Source organism: Suhomyces tanzawaensis, assembly GCF_001661415.1.
Source record: "Suhomyces tanzawaensis NRRL Y-17324 unplaced genomic scaffold CANTAscaffold_9, whole genome shotgun sequence".
NCBI classification, from domain to species: Eukaryota; Fungi; Ascomycota; class Pichiomycetes; order Serinales; family Debaryomycetaceae; genus Suhomyces; species Suhomyces tanzawaensis.
In genome coordinates this window covers 444,895-462,077 of record NW_017963644.1, presented here as the reverse complement: position 1 = coordinate 462,077, position 17,183 = coordinate 444,895, and the positions used below count along the sequence as shown (strand labels likewise).

At 48.0% G+C, this 17,183-nt stretch overlaps 6 protein-coding genes across 6 annotated transcripts; 5 read left to right on the top strand and 1 right to left on the bottom strand.

The window, feature by feature from the left end:
• Positions 1-1,397: 1,397 nt before the first annotated feature.
• CANTADRAFT_57584 (uncharacterized protein) lies at positions 1,398-2,666 on the top strand (the record flags this gene model as incomplete). Its single annotated transcript, XM_020210714.1, has 1 exon — positions 1,398-2,666. One exon carries the CDS (start codon positions 1,398-1,400, stop codon positions 2,664-2,666), a length of 1,269 nt encoding a protein of 422 aa, XP_020062017.1.
• Positions 2,667-3,982: 1,316 nt separating this feature from the next.
• Positions 3,983-5,605, top strand: NAR1 (Nar1p; the record flags this gene model as incomplete). Its single annotated transcript, XM_020211948.1, has 1 exon — positions 3,983-5,605. One exon carries the CDS (start codon positions 3,983-3,985, stop codon positions 5,603-5,605), a length of 1,623 nt encoding a protein of 540 aa, XP_020062016.1.
• A 1,644-nt stretch (positions 5,606-7,249) lies between these two features.
• On the top strand, positions 7,250-9,349 carry CANTADRAFT_57566 (uncharacterized protein; the record flags this gene model as incomplete). The annotated part of the gene is made up of 3 exons (XM_020210710.1): positions 7,250-8,588; positions 8,652-8,890; positions 8,966-9,349. 3 exons carry the CDS (start codon positions 7,250-7,252, stop codon positions 9,347-9,349), a joined length of 1,962 nt encoding a protein of 653 aa, XP_020062015.1.
• A 987-nt stretch (positions 9,350-10,336) lies between these two features.
• On the top strand, positions 10,337-12,776 carry CANTADRAFT_27634 (putative serine/threonine protein kinase). The gene has a single exon (XM_020208170.1). The coding sequence runs from the start codon at positions 10,703-10,705 to the stop codon at positions 12,515-12,517; it is 1,815 nt and encodes a 604-aa protein (XP_020062014.1). The 5' UTR covers positions 10,337-10,702; the 3' UTR covers positions 12,518-12,776.
• An 886-nt stretch (positions 12,777-13,662) lies between these two features.
• On the top strand, positions 13,663-15,288 carry CANTADRAFT_57542 (uncharacterized protein; the record flags this gene model as incomplete). Its single annotated transcript, XM_020210709.1, has 1 exon — positions 13,663-15,288. The coding sequence occupies one exon, from the start codon at positions 13,663-13,665 to the stop codon at positions 15,286-15,288; it is 1,626 nt and encodes a 541-aa protein (XP_020062013.1).
• A 181-nt stretch (positions 15,289-15,469) lies between these two features.
• CANTADRAFT_8469 (uncharacterized protein) lies at positions 15,470-16,660 on the bottom strand (the record flags this gene model as incomplete). Its single annotated transcript, XM_020211298.1, has 1 exon — positions 15,470-16,660. One exon carries the CDS (start codon positions 16,658-16,660, stop codon positions 15,470-15,472), a length of 1,191 nt encoding a protein of 396 aa, XP_020062012.1.
• Positions 16,661-17,183: the final 523 nt, after the last annotated feature.

Below are 17,183 nucleotides of genomic sequence, written 5' to 3'. Positions count from 1 at the left end.
CTACATTAAATACGGGTATTCGGATTTTGTTTCTGAACAGCGTTTTCTCTGGGTTTTCGTTGATGTTTCTGGTATTTTTGGGTAAGAATCAGTATGCTTGCACATGGAAGCGGAACAAGTTTTTATCCGGAACCATTTTTCGAGTTTTTCGTGGACTAGACACATATCTTCGGGATGGAGTCGATGCTGCTCTGAAGGTCATATTTATTGAAGTGGGTAGGTGTCCCTTTTGTAATAGTAAGGAATGGAGTTCACTCCTCAATCAGCATTATTTAACCATATGATGTAGTTTGATACTGGTACCTCACAGTAGCCAAACGGGTTTAATTAAATTTATTGGTTTTAATTTTAATATTAGCTTTCTGGGCTAGTTTCGTTCGCGATGAATAAGTGGTTGACAGTGGAAAGTAACTTCAAAATGACAGTTGTTGCTTCGTTTGTATTGAAGGGATTTTGCACCAGCAGTTGGTTCTTCCGGTTAGAGGTGTAGAAGGGAGGTAGAGGATCTCAAGAGCAGAATCAAAGCTGAGTTGATTGCATAATAAGTCCAAGAACACAGCGTAGTGGGCAATAACATTCGAGTAGAATAGACAAATTGGTGTAGCAGATAATTAAATATTATGGTGCTATCAAGAATATGGACCCAATATCCAGCGAAATAGTGGTCTAATGTGGCATGATACATTGGAACTATTATTCGGCGAAATGAGTTCTCGATGGCTATTACGAATCACAGTTGCCAGCGGATTTAGGTAATGGTTCGAGGGGATAGATGACTATTCAATAAATATTGAGATTTTGCACAATATTGTTGAAATACGAAAAGATGAAGCTGGTGGAGCATCAGCTTCACGATACTCCAAATATTTCGGTTAAAACCTCTCCACTACGGGTTCAATTCCCGTTGTGGTTATCTCTTTGTGACAATAGGCTACACCAGGGATCGAATCAATGTGATATGTCCGTGATCTTTAAATTTCCTATATTTCCACGAAAACTAAAGCAAAGACACACGAGAGTAGCGATTCCGGATCAGACCAATTCCGGAGTAGAACCCCAGAGTAGCACTCCAGGGCACCATCAATAGATGAACATGTACCAAATGCCTGATTAGATAAAAGTTGAACAAAAAGAAAGGTCTAATAAAATTATGGAATTCGATAAGTCTTGCCTAATGAAGAGAATGGAATTGTTGTAGAATATATGATGATGAAAATCATAAAGTGATTGCTAGCCTTGCGTAGCACCATTCCATCATTTCTATCATCTCCCTGGCCTCCCAGATTCACACCACTGGCACCCATTTGGAATCCGCAATTCATATACACTCCAAAATCACCACTAACCACATGAAGTACGCAATCTTCTTATGTTTGGCCTCGACTCTTGCGGATGGCATGGACATGGACATGGACGGCGACCGGGTTGAGTTCCATCCCGTCAATCCCGGCTCCAAGACGTTCCACTGGCTCCTCACGCTTGCGCTCCTCTTGATTGTGCCCTCGTTGTCGCTGGTGTTGGCGTTTGCCAACAAGCTCCACTGGTCATTGTTCCTCCAGTTCGTGGCCACCGGCTTCTCGGTGTTTGAGTCGATGTTCCTCGACTTCCCGGACCCCCAGGGCCACGAGAACAGGACGTCCAAGGGCACCAGCTGGTTCCTCAGCGCGTTGTTGGGGGCCACTGTGTTCGTGGGCAGCTTTATCAACGGGTCCAACTGGGTCATCAACCGGTTCTACCCCCATGTCAGGTCCAGCGGCGAGTACGGCTTCTCCTACAAGGCGTACAAGACGCTCTCGGTGTTGGTGGTGCTCACAGGGTGGGTGCGGGTCTGTTTGGCGCCAGTAGCGTTGTTTGGGTTCTGCTACGGGGTCCATACTGGCCAGTGCATTGCCCACGGCATCATGGGACTGGCGTTCGTGGGCTATGCTTTCGTGTTGTGCTTCGTGCTCGTGATTCCCTGGATCAGACTCCACCAGTTGCACGCTCCTGCCACGGGAGCCGTCCCTGGACGGTCCCAGGAGTTCTACGATTCGACTCTCATGTGTGCATGGGGCATTGTCAACACCTTCACAGAACATCGCTGGGGTAGGGAGGCCTGGTCCATGGGTGACTACCAGCACACGGCCATGGGCATCATCTGGTGGGCTGGTGGGCTCGTGGGCATGTTTTTGGCCCGCAACAATCGTCGGACATTCGTGCCAGCTTTGCTCTTAATTTTCACGGGATACTCTATGTCGCAACATGCTCAGCACTTGGCCATTTCCACTAAGGTGCACGGAGTTTTTGGGTTGGCGTTGATGGGGGCAGGCGCCAGCAGGATCATCGAAATCTCATTTGTGCTCAACGACAAGCCGTGCACGCCGGACGGACGCATCGTGTCGTTCCAGTACTTCCCTCCGTTCTGCCTTGCATTGGCAGGCATTCTCTTCATGGCTGCCAACGAGGAACAGTTGCACTTGGTGCACGACTTGGGGGCAGACCATTCAGCGTACATCTTGGTGGCCAGCTCGGCAGCGTTCGTGGTGTTTCTCTGGATTCTTTTGTTGCTTGCGTTGTACTTGAAGTTGGTGGGGTACAATGAGGATGGCGAGGTTCTGGGGTACCAGCACATGGATGTGGAGGAGTTTGAGTTGGGCGAGTTGAGCGACGAGACGCCGGAGGCGTGAAGGGGTAGGTGATGTAAATAAGGTGAATAAATTAGGAATAAATCAGGGATAAATTAATTGGTCCCAGGAATAAATTGGTCCTAGTGGGTAAATTCTAGGGAATAAATAGTAGAATGCCTTATGTTCAAATAGTAAGAACGGGGAATTAAGTTGGTAGATACCCCAGGGGAATCTAAATTTGAAAAAAAGTTGATAAATCGAGCGAAATCCACCAGATCGCAATGTTGGGTTAGTCACTTAGGCCAGGGAACCCCCAGTAGAATAAGTTTAGTAAAATACCCATTTCATCAAGTCACTAGAAATTTGTGAGCATCAAACGATCGTTGTTCAGTCTCTTAAGCCTACGAATTCGAGAACCCTCTGTTGGTCAATATCTTCCACGAGTGAATGGGATATCTCATCAACCAAATGGCAAGAGGATCTATGATACTTGGGGAGTTGGTCCTGTGTAATTAAGGGAGGTGGTAATTTAATTGAAGACCAGTGAATATAATTAGTAACATTTCAAATTATCGAAATTTGAATGGATTTACCAGCTCTATAAATAGAAATAATCCAGTCAGGCTCCAAATACTCACAATAGAGTACTTTGAAGCGTGTTGAATAATGTCAGGGACGGCAATTTGGAAGTTTTGAAAGTCGAAAGGCGAGAAAATAGCTAATGCGTTATTGATGCCTGATCTATCATAATCGTGAGCCTATTAGAGGCTTACAATCGTGAGTCTACTAAAGATTTCTCTTCCCCAAAAATCCATGTAATGGCCAGATAAAGAGTAGGAATATCCTTCAATGTACAGCCCCAGTGAATCTAAACCCTTTTAACGAAGGCCAGCTCATGGCCCTGTGATTTAGTGGGGTTGAAGTGGGGGGGACGGTTGCAAAATCATCCTGCACCTAGACACTGGCATTCTTACATAGATTATGTTACGTAACACACAAGATGATTAATCTCTATATCGATCGCTTTATCACTTTGAGCTAATATGAAAGAAAATCTTTTGTTTTATTCCTATCAGACCTCTAGTACGAATGATCTACTCGGTAACTGATTATTTCTTTATCATTTCTATTAAAATGTCGATTTCATAGATCAAAAAATTATTCCCTGAATGCTTTGAGCATCATCAAAGCACCCGAACCTGTACCAAAAGTGCCTTTTAGCGTCTTCACATCCTTCTCCATGCCTGCATCGCAGTAAATTCAGAATATTCCACCCCTCCCCATACCTACCTCCGCCTTATCTGCACTCCGATGACCCAGTCACCTGACCCTCGATGATTTCTAATCGCAGCTCACGATTGGACTATCTACTCACCATGAGTGCCATCTTATCAGCAGACGACTTGAACGATTTCATCTCGCCAGGCGTGGCGTGCATCAAGCCGCTCGTGCCTGACGTCCTGCCCCAAAACAGCGAGCTCAACGAGCATGGCGAGGTCGAAATCCAGCTCGATAGTCTCGGAAACCCGCTCGAGATCTCCAAGATTGATGGCAAGCAAAAGACGTTGAGTCCGGCCCAGATCTCGTTGTCGGACTGTCTTGCATGTTCCGGATGTATCACTTCAGCCGAGGAGATCTTGGTGGCCCAACATTCCCACGACGAGTTGATCCGTGCTCTCACGGACAGCAGGGAGAATCCCGACTCCACCAAGGTGTTTGTGGCCAGTGTGTCCCACCAGTCAAGAGCTTCCATTGCCACGGCATTTGACTTGTCAGTGGAGAGCGTCGACAAGCTCCTCATTAACCTCTTTGTCCACCAGATGGGATTTGCCTACGTGGTAGGCACAGCAGTGGGCAGAAAGCTCTCATTGATTCAGGAGGCCCAGAATATCATCCACAAGAAGGAGACAGGCTTTCAGGGGCCTCTCTTGTCGTCGATCTGTCCTGGATGGGTGTTGTACGCGGAAAAGACCCACCCCTACGTGTTGCCTCGGGTGTCCACAGTCAAGTCCCCCCAACAGATCACCGGGTGTATCTTGAAGAGCTTGACTGCCCACGACTTGGGAGTGCGTCGTGAGGACGTTTACCACTTGTCGATCATGCCGTGCTTCGACAAGAAGCTTGAAAGTGCCCGTCCCGAGCAAGTGGAGGGCTTGTCTCCCGACGTAGACTGTGTGTTGACCGCCAAAGAGTTGGTGGGCCTCTTGGAACAGTATCCACAGTTCCAGTTGATGCCTCCCAACACCAAGGCAATCTTGCACGCGGGAGGGATCCGTGAAGCCTATGCTAAATGTGCACCTCCCAGCTGGCCCCTCGTGGAAAATTCGTGGTCCAACGACAGTGGGTCTGCGTCGGGTGGATATGGCTACAACTACCTCCAAATGTACCAGAAACACTTGATGTTGAAGGATCCTGCCGTTTACAGCAGCGACTCCTTCACCATGCAAACCGTGGGGGGACGGAACTCGGACATTTACGAATTGAGACTCATGCACAATAGCACGGTTGTTGCGTCGTCAGCCATAGTAAACGGGTTCAGGAATATCCAAAACTTGGTGAGAAAATTGAAGCCGGGAGCTAAGGGCCCAGCAGCCACCAAGTCCAACCCTTTGGTTGCACGGAGAAGAGCCAGAATGGCCCAAAAAAAGGACGCCGACCCAGCCTCAGCTGCAGGAACGGATGAGAGTGCCGACGCCTCCAAGTGTGACTACGTGGAGATCATGGCTTGTCCCAATGGGTGTATAAATGGAGGAGGACAAATCAACCCCCCACCAGAAACAGGAGAGAAGGAGTGGCTCCAATCAGCATTACAAAACTACAACAGCATTCCCTTGCACGATATCAACCACCAGGACAACCTCATCCAGGAGTTGTTGCAATGGAGCGAATCATTCTGTACCGAATTCGGAGTGCCCCAGCAACGGTTGCTCACCACCCATTTCAACGAGGTGGAAAAGCCTACTGACCAGGGATCTATTTTGCTCGGGGCAAAGTGGTAATTATAGACAATAGGACATGGGAACAGCAAGGATCTATTCTATCTGGAACAGCCTTGAATGAGGTGAAAGACGATGTTTTCTGCATTCAACGCGGCATAAACTGACGTCAATAATCCCTGGTTACTTGATGCAAGAATTTGTGGCCGAGTGCTACGGTCTAATTTAACATCAGCATTGGACTCACCTTTTAAAATATTGTTGCCTCCAACAGGGAACGGTCAAATCAATATCTAGGTTTAATAGGACTGTATAATAGAGAATAAAAATGCTTCGGCTGGCAGAAGTTATTGTTCGGATGCCAAGACCCAAGCTGCTAACCACTGTTTTTCGCAGCTTCTGGTCTGCATTCATTCTTGACGAAAATGATTATTCGAGTAGAAGCGACTTTCGCATAAGTGGGATTTCAACTCGGAGCTGACACGTACATGTCCATTAAGTGTACATGCAAAGTTGATTCTCAGAAGAATTTCGTTGTACTTCGGGCAGATGCTGTCACTAAGCGATTAATAATTAGTTCAGTCGAAAATAAGCTACAGTAGATTTCAAGGACGGTCCTAATTTTGTGTAAAATGATGAGAAGTCTATCAAGAGCGGTGCTATTTTAGTTAGAAAGAAAAAACCAGTACCCCAATAACTTAATTCTTGTAGTAAAAATCAGGGAATTGTTTGTCGACTTTATTCATCGAATCAAAAATGAATAAACTAGTGCCTTCTCCAATGACGATTTTATTCATTGAGTCAAAATGAAAAAACTAGTGCCTTCTCCAATCGACATCAAATGCCAGAATAAGGAAAATGTCTATGTCTCCAATGTCGAGTTTTATTTATTCAGTCAAAAATGAGAAATGCTCTTCCCCATGACGAGTGTCAAAAATAAAACTAGTACCCCCTTCACTGGGAATTTAATGCCGGTAACTGGTACCTCGTGCACTAACTCCTCTGCACGCCCCAAAATTGAACCAACTGGAAAATAATTCGATTAGTGGCCCCCATAGCCACCTTGCACGTGACTGCCGATCCTCGGTTCCGGGCTGTCATTCATCCGTGCTCAGCACCAACTGGTCACCTGACCTGGTCCTTAATTGCTGTCAACTTCACCCCTCACGCTACTTACGCCCCGTTTCCTCAATTTGGCCCTTTCAATGGTGGCTTCTACGGTGAGGCGGCCCAACGGCGGCGAATCCGCCGCATCTGCCGTGTTTTCCCGAAGCTTTGGTGCCAAATATCCGTCCGGTGCTGGTCGGTTTATGTGATGGGGGTCCGTGGGGTGCGCGCACGACCGTTCTATCCCTCGCAGCCATGACGAAAATATAAACCCGTGTTGGTGGAATTCGTGAAACTATTGACTGTTATCGCCTACTACCGAATCGTTAACTGTCTTTAAGCGACACTTTCTACTTGTGAGTATGACAAAGAGCGTCGCTGGTGGCGTTGCTGGCCGCGCTGGTGGCTGAATGGCCGTCTGCCAGACATCCCGTGGTGTTTATATCCACGGCTAGACGCCACCAATTGCGACAACAGGCGACACGACGACGGTAATTCCTCATTGCGGCATCGGTGCTACAGTGTCACGGTTGTACCAACATCGCCAACGCCATTGCGTCGTCCTCCATCTTCAAGAACAATACTAACTCCAGACCCTATATGACTAAAAGCTTACCCTCACGAAGAAATGCGATTTCACTAACTAGTGGCAGTGCTCTTGCCAAATTGGCATTTATTTTCTCCAACTTGACCAAGTTGGTTGGGGCTATACCGATCTTTGCCCGCGAGGCCGAGGCACCCCTTAGCCACAACGACATCCTGGCCCAAAGCATGACCACCGAGCAGTTCTACCTGAACCTCCTCATCTCCATCGTACTCGTGCTAGCAGGAGGTGTTTTTGCCGGTTTGACCCTTGGTTTGATGGGTCAGGACGAAGTCTATTTGAAGGTCATCATGACCTCGGGTGAACCCCACGAGCGTAAGTACGCTCGCAAGGTGTTGAAGCTCATTGGCCGTGGTAAGCACTGGGTGTTGGTGACCCTCTTGCTCTCCAATGTTATCACCAACGAGACATTGCCTATTGTGTTGGACCGTTGTTTGGGTGGTGGCTGGCCTGCAGTGGTGGCCTCCACCGCCTCTATTGTTGTTTTCGGAGAAATCATTCCCCAGTCCATCTGTGTCAGATACGGCTTACAGGTGGGCGCCATGTTTGCGCCATTCGTGTTGGTCTTGATGTACATCATGTACCCTGTGGCCTACCCTTGTGCCCTTTTGCTAGACCACATTTTGGGAGAGGACCACGGTACTGTCTACAAGAAATCGGGGCTTAAAACTTTAGTGACCTTACACAAAACTATGGGTGTGGAACGGTTGAATCAGGACGAAGTCACCATCATCAGTGCTGTTTTGGATTTGAAGGAAAAACCTGTCAGCCATATCATGACTCCTATCGACCGTGTCTACACCATGAGTGCTGACACCATTTTGGACGAGAAAACGGTGGAGGAGATCTTCAACGCTGGATTCTCAAGAATTCCTATTCACTTGCCAAACGAGCCCTTGAACTTCATCGGAATGTTGCTCGTGCGTGTGTTGATTAGTTACGACCCTGAAGATGCTTTGCCTGTCGCTTCATTCCCGTTAGCCACTTTACCTGAGACTGGTTTGAACACCTCCTGTTTGAACATCTTGAACTACTTCCAAGAAGGTAAATCCCACATGATTGTCGTTAGTGAAACTCCTGGAGGTGCCTCTGGTGCCATTGGTGTGTTGACTTTAGAGGACGTCATCGAAGAATTGATCGGCGAGGAAATTGTCGACGAGTCTGACGTTTACATTGACATCAACAAGAATATCAAAAGAACTCAACCAGGTCCTTTGTCGAAGAGAAATTTGACCGTTTACTTGAGAAATTTGTACCAGTCCACCAACAACTCCAAAAGAAATTCCATTGATGGGCCAGCGTTCTCCATCAACCGGGAGGAAGTGCCTGAAGCCAGTGCTGCTCCTACCGCTCCCGCCGAAGCTAAAGCTGAACCTGAGTCCAATGGACTTACTGGAGCTGTGGATTCGGCAAAGAACTGGAAGCCCAAAAACCCTGCATTGAACCCATTGGATATTAACAAGCCTTTTGTCACCATTAAAAGAACTACCGCCGAGACCATAAATTCTGTGTTGCCCGGACCTAAGAGACAAGTGCCGAATGGTACGGGTGCTAAAAACTATGGAGACATCCACACCAGTGAGCAAGGCGCCATTCTTGAGGCTGCCAGAAGAAACTCGCAATCCATGGAGGAAAACGTGAATGAAGCCGAGCTTATTCTCAACGGCAATGTCGCTGGTGAGAGACAACGCCGTCGTCTGTCTTCTCACAAGTTCTTGTTGCCTGATGAAAGAGAAGCTGATATTTCGGACATCAAGGATGCCCACAAGAATGAGTTGCTCCTGGCTGCGGAAGCCCTCGAGGTTCCCGAGTACCAGGAAGCCCGTTCCTACAGAACTGGTGGTATTATCGAGTCCGTTGTCAATGTCCAGGGTGTCCACAAGACTATTATCGAACACGTCAGTGATGAAGAACACGATGTACTCGATATTGACCAGCTCGAAAACGCAAGCAAGCACCTGTCGGCGTCTTCATCCACCAACACCAGCAGCAAGCGCAAGAAGAAGAGAAGCCAACTGTTCAACATGAACAGCTACCACGGCAACGGGTCTGCCAACGATGCCGGGGGTAAGGAGGATGACTCGCTCTTGTCATAAGCTGCTCGTTAATGATAACGATTCTTAAATACTCTAAATATTGTTGATACAAACCATTATAAGTTTAAAAGCGTAGTATAAGGCCCAGTGAGGTAAAGATTATAAGGACCACGATTAAATCTATGTCAGTCCATTTCGATTACCTCCTGGTAATATGCAATTGCAGTAAATCAATAACGAATGTCAGTCCATCGTTAACTTCGTATTATTTAATTGCAAGTACTTGAAAAGGTGTTTCCGTGAATTATCTTAATCTCAATTGGTTCTTCTTCTACTTCATATAGGTCAACACTCTCTAGTATCCGACTTCAGTACTCTGGAACTAGATTAAAACTTGTTCAAGGATATGGGAAGGTGGTCAAGATATCAGGCAATATTTCACCTAAAGCACACATCGATGCTAGTCATCTGAGATTGAAGCTCCGCGTTCTCTCTCCGTTTAACGAGTCACGCTACAAAGATCCTTGGGCCATCTGTGGGTAGCACTCATCCGAGCAAACTAACGGTGGCTACTGTCAAGATTTCCCGAATCCCTCTTGGAATTGCCTGATATGTCATATACCCGTATCAGGAATTGCACCAAGATAGTACAGATCCTTGGATGCGAAATTGGAAGAAGTTCACTTGGATTAGTATACTCCAATATGCGCAGTGCCAGATCCAGCAGACCCATTGCCTCCAGCCACAGCTACTCTCTTCCTTCCATTGTTTGGCTCCCAATTCTACTGGTCTCTCTGGAGCATAGCGAGTGTAGACAGTATTTCGATACTGTCACGTAATTCACCCTGGCACCGAAATGACACCAGCCGGAGCTCCGAGTCCGAGTGAAAATCACCATATTTCATGTTCCACTTGCTGAACCACCACGCCATGTGCCCCAGCGCCTGGCACAGTGCCCTGAAACGTCGCTCGTGTGCCATTCCCTAAAAGGCCCTGGAACCCGCGCCCGGGCTCGTGGCGAGCCCCGAACGGGCGGTACCACCGAGACGCCAGTTGATCTGGTTGCCGAGGCCGGTGTTATCGACACTATAGCCGTGGGCCAGGGATACCAGCAAGCGTTGGACTAACAAGTACTAGCAGTAGCTGGTGATGGTGCTAGCTAGTTGATTCCCCCAACTATTGTCTAGCCACTCTCTAGCGCTGCCAGTTTCTTCCTGCCACTGACCTTCTCTGCGCACCACCGGACCCTCGCCAGCTCGCGGGAGCCCCCGCGAGCCTGCCCCGTGCCCCCGGCCGAACCTCCTCGCTACCACCCCACCCTCACTACAACCTCGCACCAGGACTTTTCCACCACGGCAACCACTTTCTTCCTGCTGGATCCTGCCACCACCACCCTCGTCTCTCCCAGCTGCAATGGTGCTCCGAGAGTTCTTCTCGGGCTCGTCCACCTCTCTCAGAAGCGACAAGTCCAAGCACCACGACGACAACCACCATGCCTCTAACATCCCTCCCCAAGACACGCCGTCTTCGTCATCGTCTACCACCACCAACACCACCCACAACCTCAAACCACACTCTTCCGGCACTCCGTTGGCGCCGTCCAACTCCCATCGGTTCTTCTTGAGAAAGAAGTCGTCCCGTGGCTCCATCACCCCCCAGACCAGTCCCAGCTCGTCAGGCTCCATCAGAAAGGACAAGAAAAGTGCTGCTACTTCGAGCTCCACTTCACTTGGATCGGTGAACCAGCGCTTCGTTTCGGCCTCCAACAGCATCGATGGCTCGCACAACGACTCCAGCATTGCAGATGCTCATCACCCTGAAGAACGCCCTCAAGAGCACCCTGAAGAACGCCCTCACGAACATCCCGCAGAGCCATCTCCAAACCACCCGCAACCTCCCAAGGCCGCCAAAGACTCCTCAGATGACAGGAAACGCGGAAAACACCCCGAGCACCGTTCTCGTCACCACCACCACCATCACCTATCGTTGCGCAGGTTCCTCAACAAGCTCAAGAACTCGGACTCGCATGGTGGCTCATCCAAGGACAGAACATCCACACCTCCGTCCAACACTTCGTCGGAATTGTACAAGAAGTACGGTTCCGTGGGAAAGCTCTTGGGAACAGGAGCCAGTGGCTCCGTCAACTTGGTGACGTCTGCCAGTGACCCCCACAAGATCTACGCCGTGAAAAAGTTCAGATCCAAGTTACCCACCGAAAGCGAGGCCGACTACAAGGTCAGAGTCAAGAATGAATTCAAAATTGGTGAGTTTGCCAAACACGAAAACTTGATCCACACCTTCGAGCTCATCAAGGATTACCCCGGCCATGGTGGCGCACGCTCGTCCAAGCTCATCAGCGATCCAGAATACTACATGGTCATGGAGTACTGCCCGTTTGATTTCTTCAACTTGGTGATGTCCGGCTTAATGCTGACAGAAGAAACCCTCTGCTACTTCAAGCATATTGTCAACGGAGTGGCATTCTTACACAAGAACGGCTTGGCCCACCGTGACTTGAAACTAGACAATTGCGTTGTCAGTCGTGACGGAATACTTAAGTTGATCGATTACGGCTCAGCTGTGCAATTCAAAAAAGAAATCGGACTGACCACCTCGTTCAATCCCTCTTATGACGAGTTGGTGGATGAGAATCACAAACTCGTCCGTGCGAGAGGTGTGGTCGGATCTGACCCATACTTGGCCCCTGAGGTCATGGAACCTTCCAATTTTGGCTACGACCCAAGACATGCTGACGTATGGTCGGTTGCAGTGGTATTCTCGTGTATGATACTAAAGCGGTTCCCTTGGAAGATCCCCAAGGTCAGTGATCCCTCCTACCGGTCTTTTGCAGGAATTGAGGACATTCAAGATAAAAAACCCGTACACGAGAGTTTGAGCGATTTGAGTCTTACCACTTCGTCCAGCTCGGTCAAGAAGGTTGCTCGGGGCCCAGACAGACTCTTGCGGTTGTTACCAGCAGAATCTCGGGAGTTAATCAGAAATATGTTAACTATTGATCCGACCAAGCGTTACCTCATGGATGAAGTGGTGGAGGATGAGTTCTTCAAGTCCATCAAGCATTGTCACACCGTCCACGATCTGCATGGCAAGGCCAGTGTGTTCAAGCCCGACAACCATAAGCACCATTTGGTCACCGAGGATGAGTTACAGCAGTTAACCATGGAAAAAGAGAGACAGAAGAAGCTAAAGGATGCGGGTGTCGCATGAGATAACGAATCCATTTAGTCGGACAGCAGATGCTAGTAAGTAAATTTACGACAATTATGATGAAACGTGCCGACTGAATATGCAGTAAGTAGATTAAATTTACGACAATTATGATGAACGTGGAATGAACGTCCGGTAAGGGGTTAAATCAATGATGATGAAACACGGAGAAAATCTGCCAGTAAGGATAAAGCTCTATTATGATGGATCGTAGGCAGGTTATGACAGTACAGATTTAATTATGACAACTAAGGTGAGGCTAGACATGAACAAGTGTATCACGATTATGGCCCAGAAGGGCTTTGCCATCTGAACCTTCTCACTGCTATAGTTGCTTTATTAGTAATCATTTAGTAAATATCACTCTTCTGTCACGTTGATGGTCTGGGGAAACATCGCTGGAGCTGGACGATAACAAGCGAGCATTAGTTCAGTTATAGTTCTAGCAAGATATTCCTTATAATTTAGGTACAATTTATTGCAAGCGAACAATAACTTGGTGGAGTATCTCTTTACAAAATAAGTTTAAGTTCATTATAAACAATAACTCGGTTTTCCTTTATTAGATTACCTATTCCTAGTAAGTGCTTAACTCGATAGTTTTCTCTTTAATTAGATTTAGTTAGACCTATAGGGCATTCTAGCTTCGTGGCATTATATCCTTTATTCTATCTGCATTAGTAAGAGATTAATTCCGGTATTACACTCTTACAAATAGATATAATACCAATCGGCTAAACGGAATTCTTCGCAAGACTATGCTGTGTACCCTCATGGCATGGCTACCGCAGTATCTTCCTACCTCCTGTCCAAACTGATATTCTACTATTTGTTATCACTACCCCAACATTGCTCTCTGCTTACGTAAGCGCACTAACGATGATATCAACTAACCCACCGTAACGACCGAGAAGACTGTCTGAGACCACCACCAGCACTTCTTCGTCCCGCCCCTCTACCAAGTGGCTGCTCCGTCAATTGGCCTCCTCTCATCTGCCAACCCCACAGCACCCCCCAAGAGTGTATTAATACGGATAATATCCCCTTAAGCACCCAAACTTCACAACCACCTTTATACGACCATATTCACACCAGCACCACGCCAGTCTACCCTTGCACCCAACCATCACGCCAACCATCCCACCATGGCATCCGCATCCAACATCCTTCCCTCGTGGATCATCTCGCTCTCCCTCTTTGCATCCATCATCTCTACCCTCATCATCTTCCTCAGCATATACATGCACCTCCGCAACTACAGAAAGCCGTTCGAGCAGCGTCTCATGATCCGCATCCAGTTGATCGTGCCGTTGTTTGCGTTGTCATGCTACTCGATGCTCACCAACCAGACGTCGCTCTTCAACCGTATCGTGCTTGAGCCCGTCCGCGAGGTGTACGAGGCCTTCGTCATCTACACCTTCTTCTCGCTCTTGACAGACATGTTGGGAGGCGAGCGCAGCATCATCATCAAGACCAGCGGACGTGAGCCTGTGGCGCATCCGGGGTTGTTGCGGTACGTGTTGCCTCCATTGGACATCTCGGACTCGTTCACGTTTTTGGGCATCAAGAGAGGTATCTTGCAGTACGTGTGGTTGAAGCCATTCATCTGCTTTGCCACAGTGGCATTGGAGCTCTGGGGGGTCTACGACGTCAAGCACATCGGCCCAGGGTCGCTCTACTTCTGGATGACCCTCCTCTACAACGCCAGCGTCACGTTGTCGCTCTACTGCTTGGCCATCTTCTGGAAGATCTTGTGGAACGACTTGAAGCCGTTCAACCCGGTGGGAAAGTTCTTGTGTGTGAAATTGATCATTTTTGCCTCCTACTGGCAGGGAGTCATATTGGCCATCTTGAGTGCGTTCCACTTATTGCCAGCCAAAGGCGAGGAAAGCTCGGACGAGAGCATCGGCTTGTGCATCCAGAACGCGTTATTGTGTGTTGAGTTGATCGCTTTCGCCATTGGCCACTGGTATTCCTTCTCCTACGTGCCCTACACCATTGCACACATTCCCAATGGCAGACTTATCTTCCGCTACGCCTTCAAGGACATGATTGGAGTCAAGGACCTCTGGTACGACTTCAGATTGACGTTCTATGGCGATTACTATAAGGACTACAAGCAGTTTGACTCGGTAGAGGCCCTTATTGCGCATCCGGACTCTAAGGGAAGAATGAGCAAAATCAACCAGGGGTTGCGATACCACTTCGACGGCAAGCAGAAGCACTGGCTTCCCAGCGACACTCTCTCGACGAAGAGCATCGCTGGGGACGTGCGGAGCACCTCGGAAACAGCTGTTTCGAACTCATCTCAGCTCCCTCACATCCACTACCAAAGCAAAGACTACGCTCCTTCACTCAAGTCCTCTGGTGCCTCCACCAGAGGACTTTACTCGGCATCGACCAGGAGCCAGAATTCTCCCTCGCCATCCACAGAATTTCTTGCCGAGCCCGAGGTGCCTCCACAAACAATAACTGATATCATCAAGTCCGATCCTCTCCTAGCTTCGATCGACTACGAGGACGAACGTTTCGACGAAGACGAACAGCTCTACCAAATAGCTACAGTGGACATCAACAACTACAATCTCAACCTGAACGAAGTCAAGAGATTGTTGAACTATCCTATTGTGGACGAACTAATCCATGGACATGCCTATGGTTTCAAGGTGCAGAAGTTGAGAAGAGACAGACTCAAGAACTTGGCTCGAGGCCTGGAAGAGTCGATCTTGCAAGCTAATACGGAGTCCAATCGCTACGGTAGCGTTGTATAAATATGTACATGAGATCCTAAATACCAGTGTCCTTCAAGGACGTTCCAACACCGAGGCATGGCCCTCGGGATGGTTTTCTATTTATGTGTGCGATGAGTTGTTTTAACTTGATCGTTCAATTTGAAAGAGTACAGCGGGTGCAAGCCCTTCTACCTTGGTTTTGGTTTAGACTTGGTTCGACTTAATCGTCCAACTTGAAAGAGTACAACGAGTCCAAGTCTTCCACCTTGGTCTTTGGTTTGGATTTTTGCTCCCGTTCTCTTTGCTTCATTAATTTCTTTTGCTTTTTCAATTCCTTGTCTGAATCTTTGGCTTCCACAGCTTTTGGACTCTCCGTCTCCTTTGGAGCTATAGATATAATATACCTAGTTTCACTTTTACCCTCAACCTTATATGTGCATGGCAAATCATCCAAGATAGAAACAAGCCCTTCGTAAATCATCTGTCTTCTTTTCAATTCGATGTTTAATTCCTGTTCATCCTTGAACTTGTTTGAATGCAAAATGTTTTCGCTTCTGTGAGGAGCCGTCTCTTCCACTTCACCGTCTTCAACCTCCTCGACAAAATGCAGTTTGCTCTTAAGATACAATGTGAATTTTTCTCCCTTACTCAACTTTCTTTCGATTTCGAGCTTCTTTTGATTTCTCAAGTCACCGATGCTGATTTTCCAGAAAAGAGTTAACGTCTTTGCAGCTGATTTTTTCTTCTCTGCTCTCAATCTTTGTTTGACAACCTTCTGAGCTACTATGCTTCCCTTTTGTAACAATTCATTCTCCTTTTCAAGAGCCAACTGCTGCGAATAGTTCTTGACCATCTCCTCCACCTTGACTCTCTTCAACATGGGCAAATCGCCTTCCTTGACGATCAACGACAACCCGTGCTGCTTGAGATCGAGGTTGTTGGTGATATCCACCAAAAACTTGGAGACAACTCTGCTCGATTCAGGATCAACATACTTGACTTTGTAGTGGCTATTCTGCTCGTGAACTTTGGAGATCAAGGCCTTCAACGCGGTTTGGGACTGCAAGGTCCCGGTGTTGAATTCAAAACGCACTATTCTTCTGTGAGGCTTTCTTTCCACATCGTGTTTTTTGGCATCGGCCTTGTTAAACCTATTACCAGAATAGGATCCACCACGGGGTCCGGCGTTGTTCTTTGGTCTGGGCTTGTCATCGTTGCGGAACATGGTGGCAAACCGATTAGACTTGTCGCCATTGGTCGCAGCCTTATCGATGAAAACATTGTCCAAACTGAATGGCTTGCTTTTAGAGCGGGTTGTTTCGCTGGTGGCAAAGTCAAGCGGCTTTCTCAAGAGGCAGGAGCTGTGGAGCTGCCTTGCGGCACAGTTTCTTGTGGCGATTACCCGAAGCATACTGGACTGATAAGAAGGAGTAACTGGTGATGTGTTTTTCACGGTACGGGGACGACTGGAACTGGCACACACGTGCGGCAGCACGTGAGAAGCATATCGTGACTGGTGGATGCACAGAACAGAAACAGTGGACGGGAGCTTCATCCAGTCATGAGCATTCTGGAGCTTCTTATGAGCGAGCCTGGGGCATTGGCCGGCGTAGTGGTTGAAAGCATGGAATTGGCGGAAATGCGCAAATGCGAAATTGGACCAACAAACACTTCATTACAAATACCCTCCAGATCTAGCCACTTCTGGAGCCATTAGATTGGCTGACATTGGGCCGTGTCTCTGGCATAGGGCAAAAGGTTCCGACTTTTGAGCGATATCTAATCATTTGGTCTAGTCTCTCAATGGGTGACAAACGCTCATAGTCTGGCTCACGCTACAATTAACCGTCACGGACTTCCCCTCGTGTTCTAAGCCTGGCATTGCGTACTCCGCGAGTTGCTCCGATAACTCCAGCCACGGCGTGAACCCAACA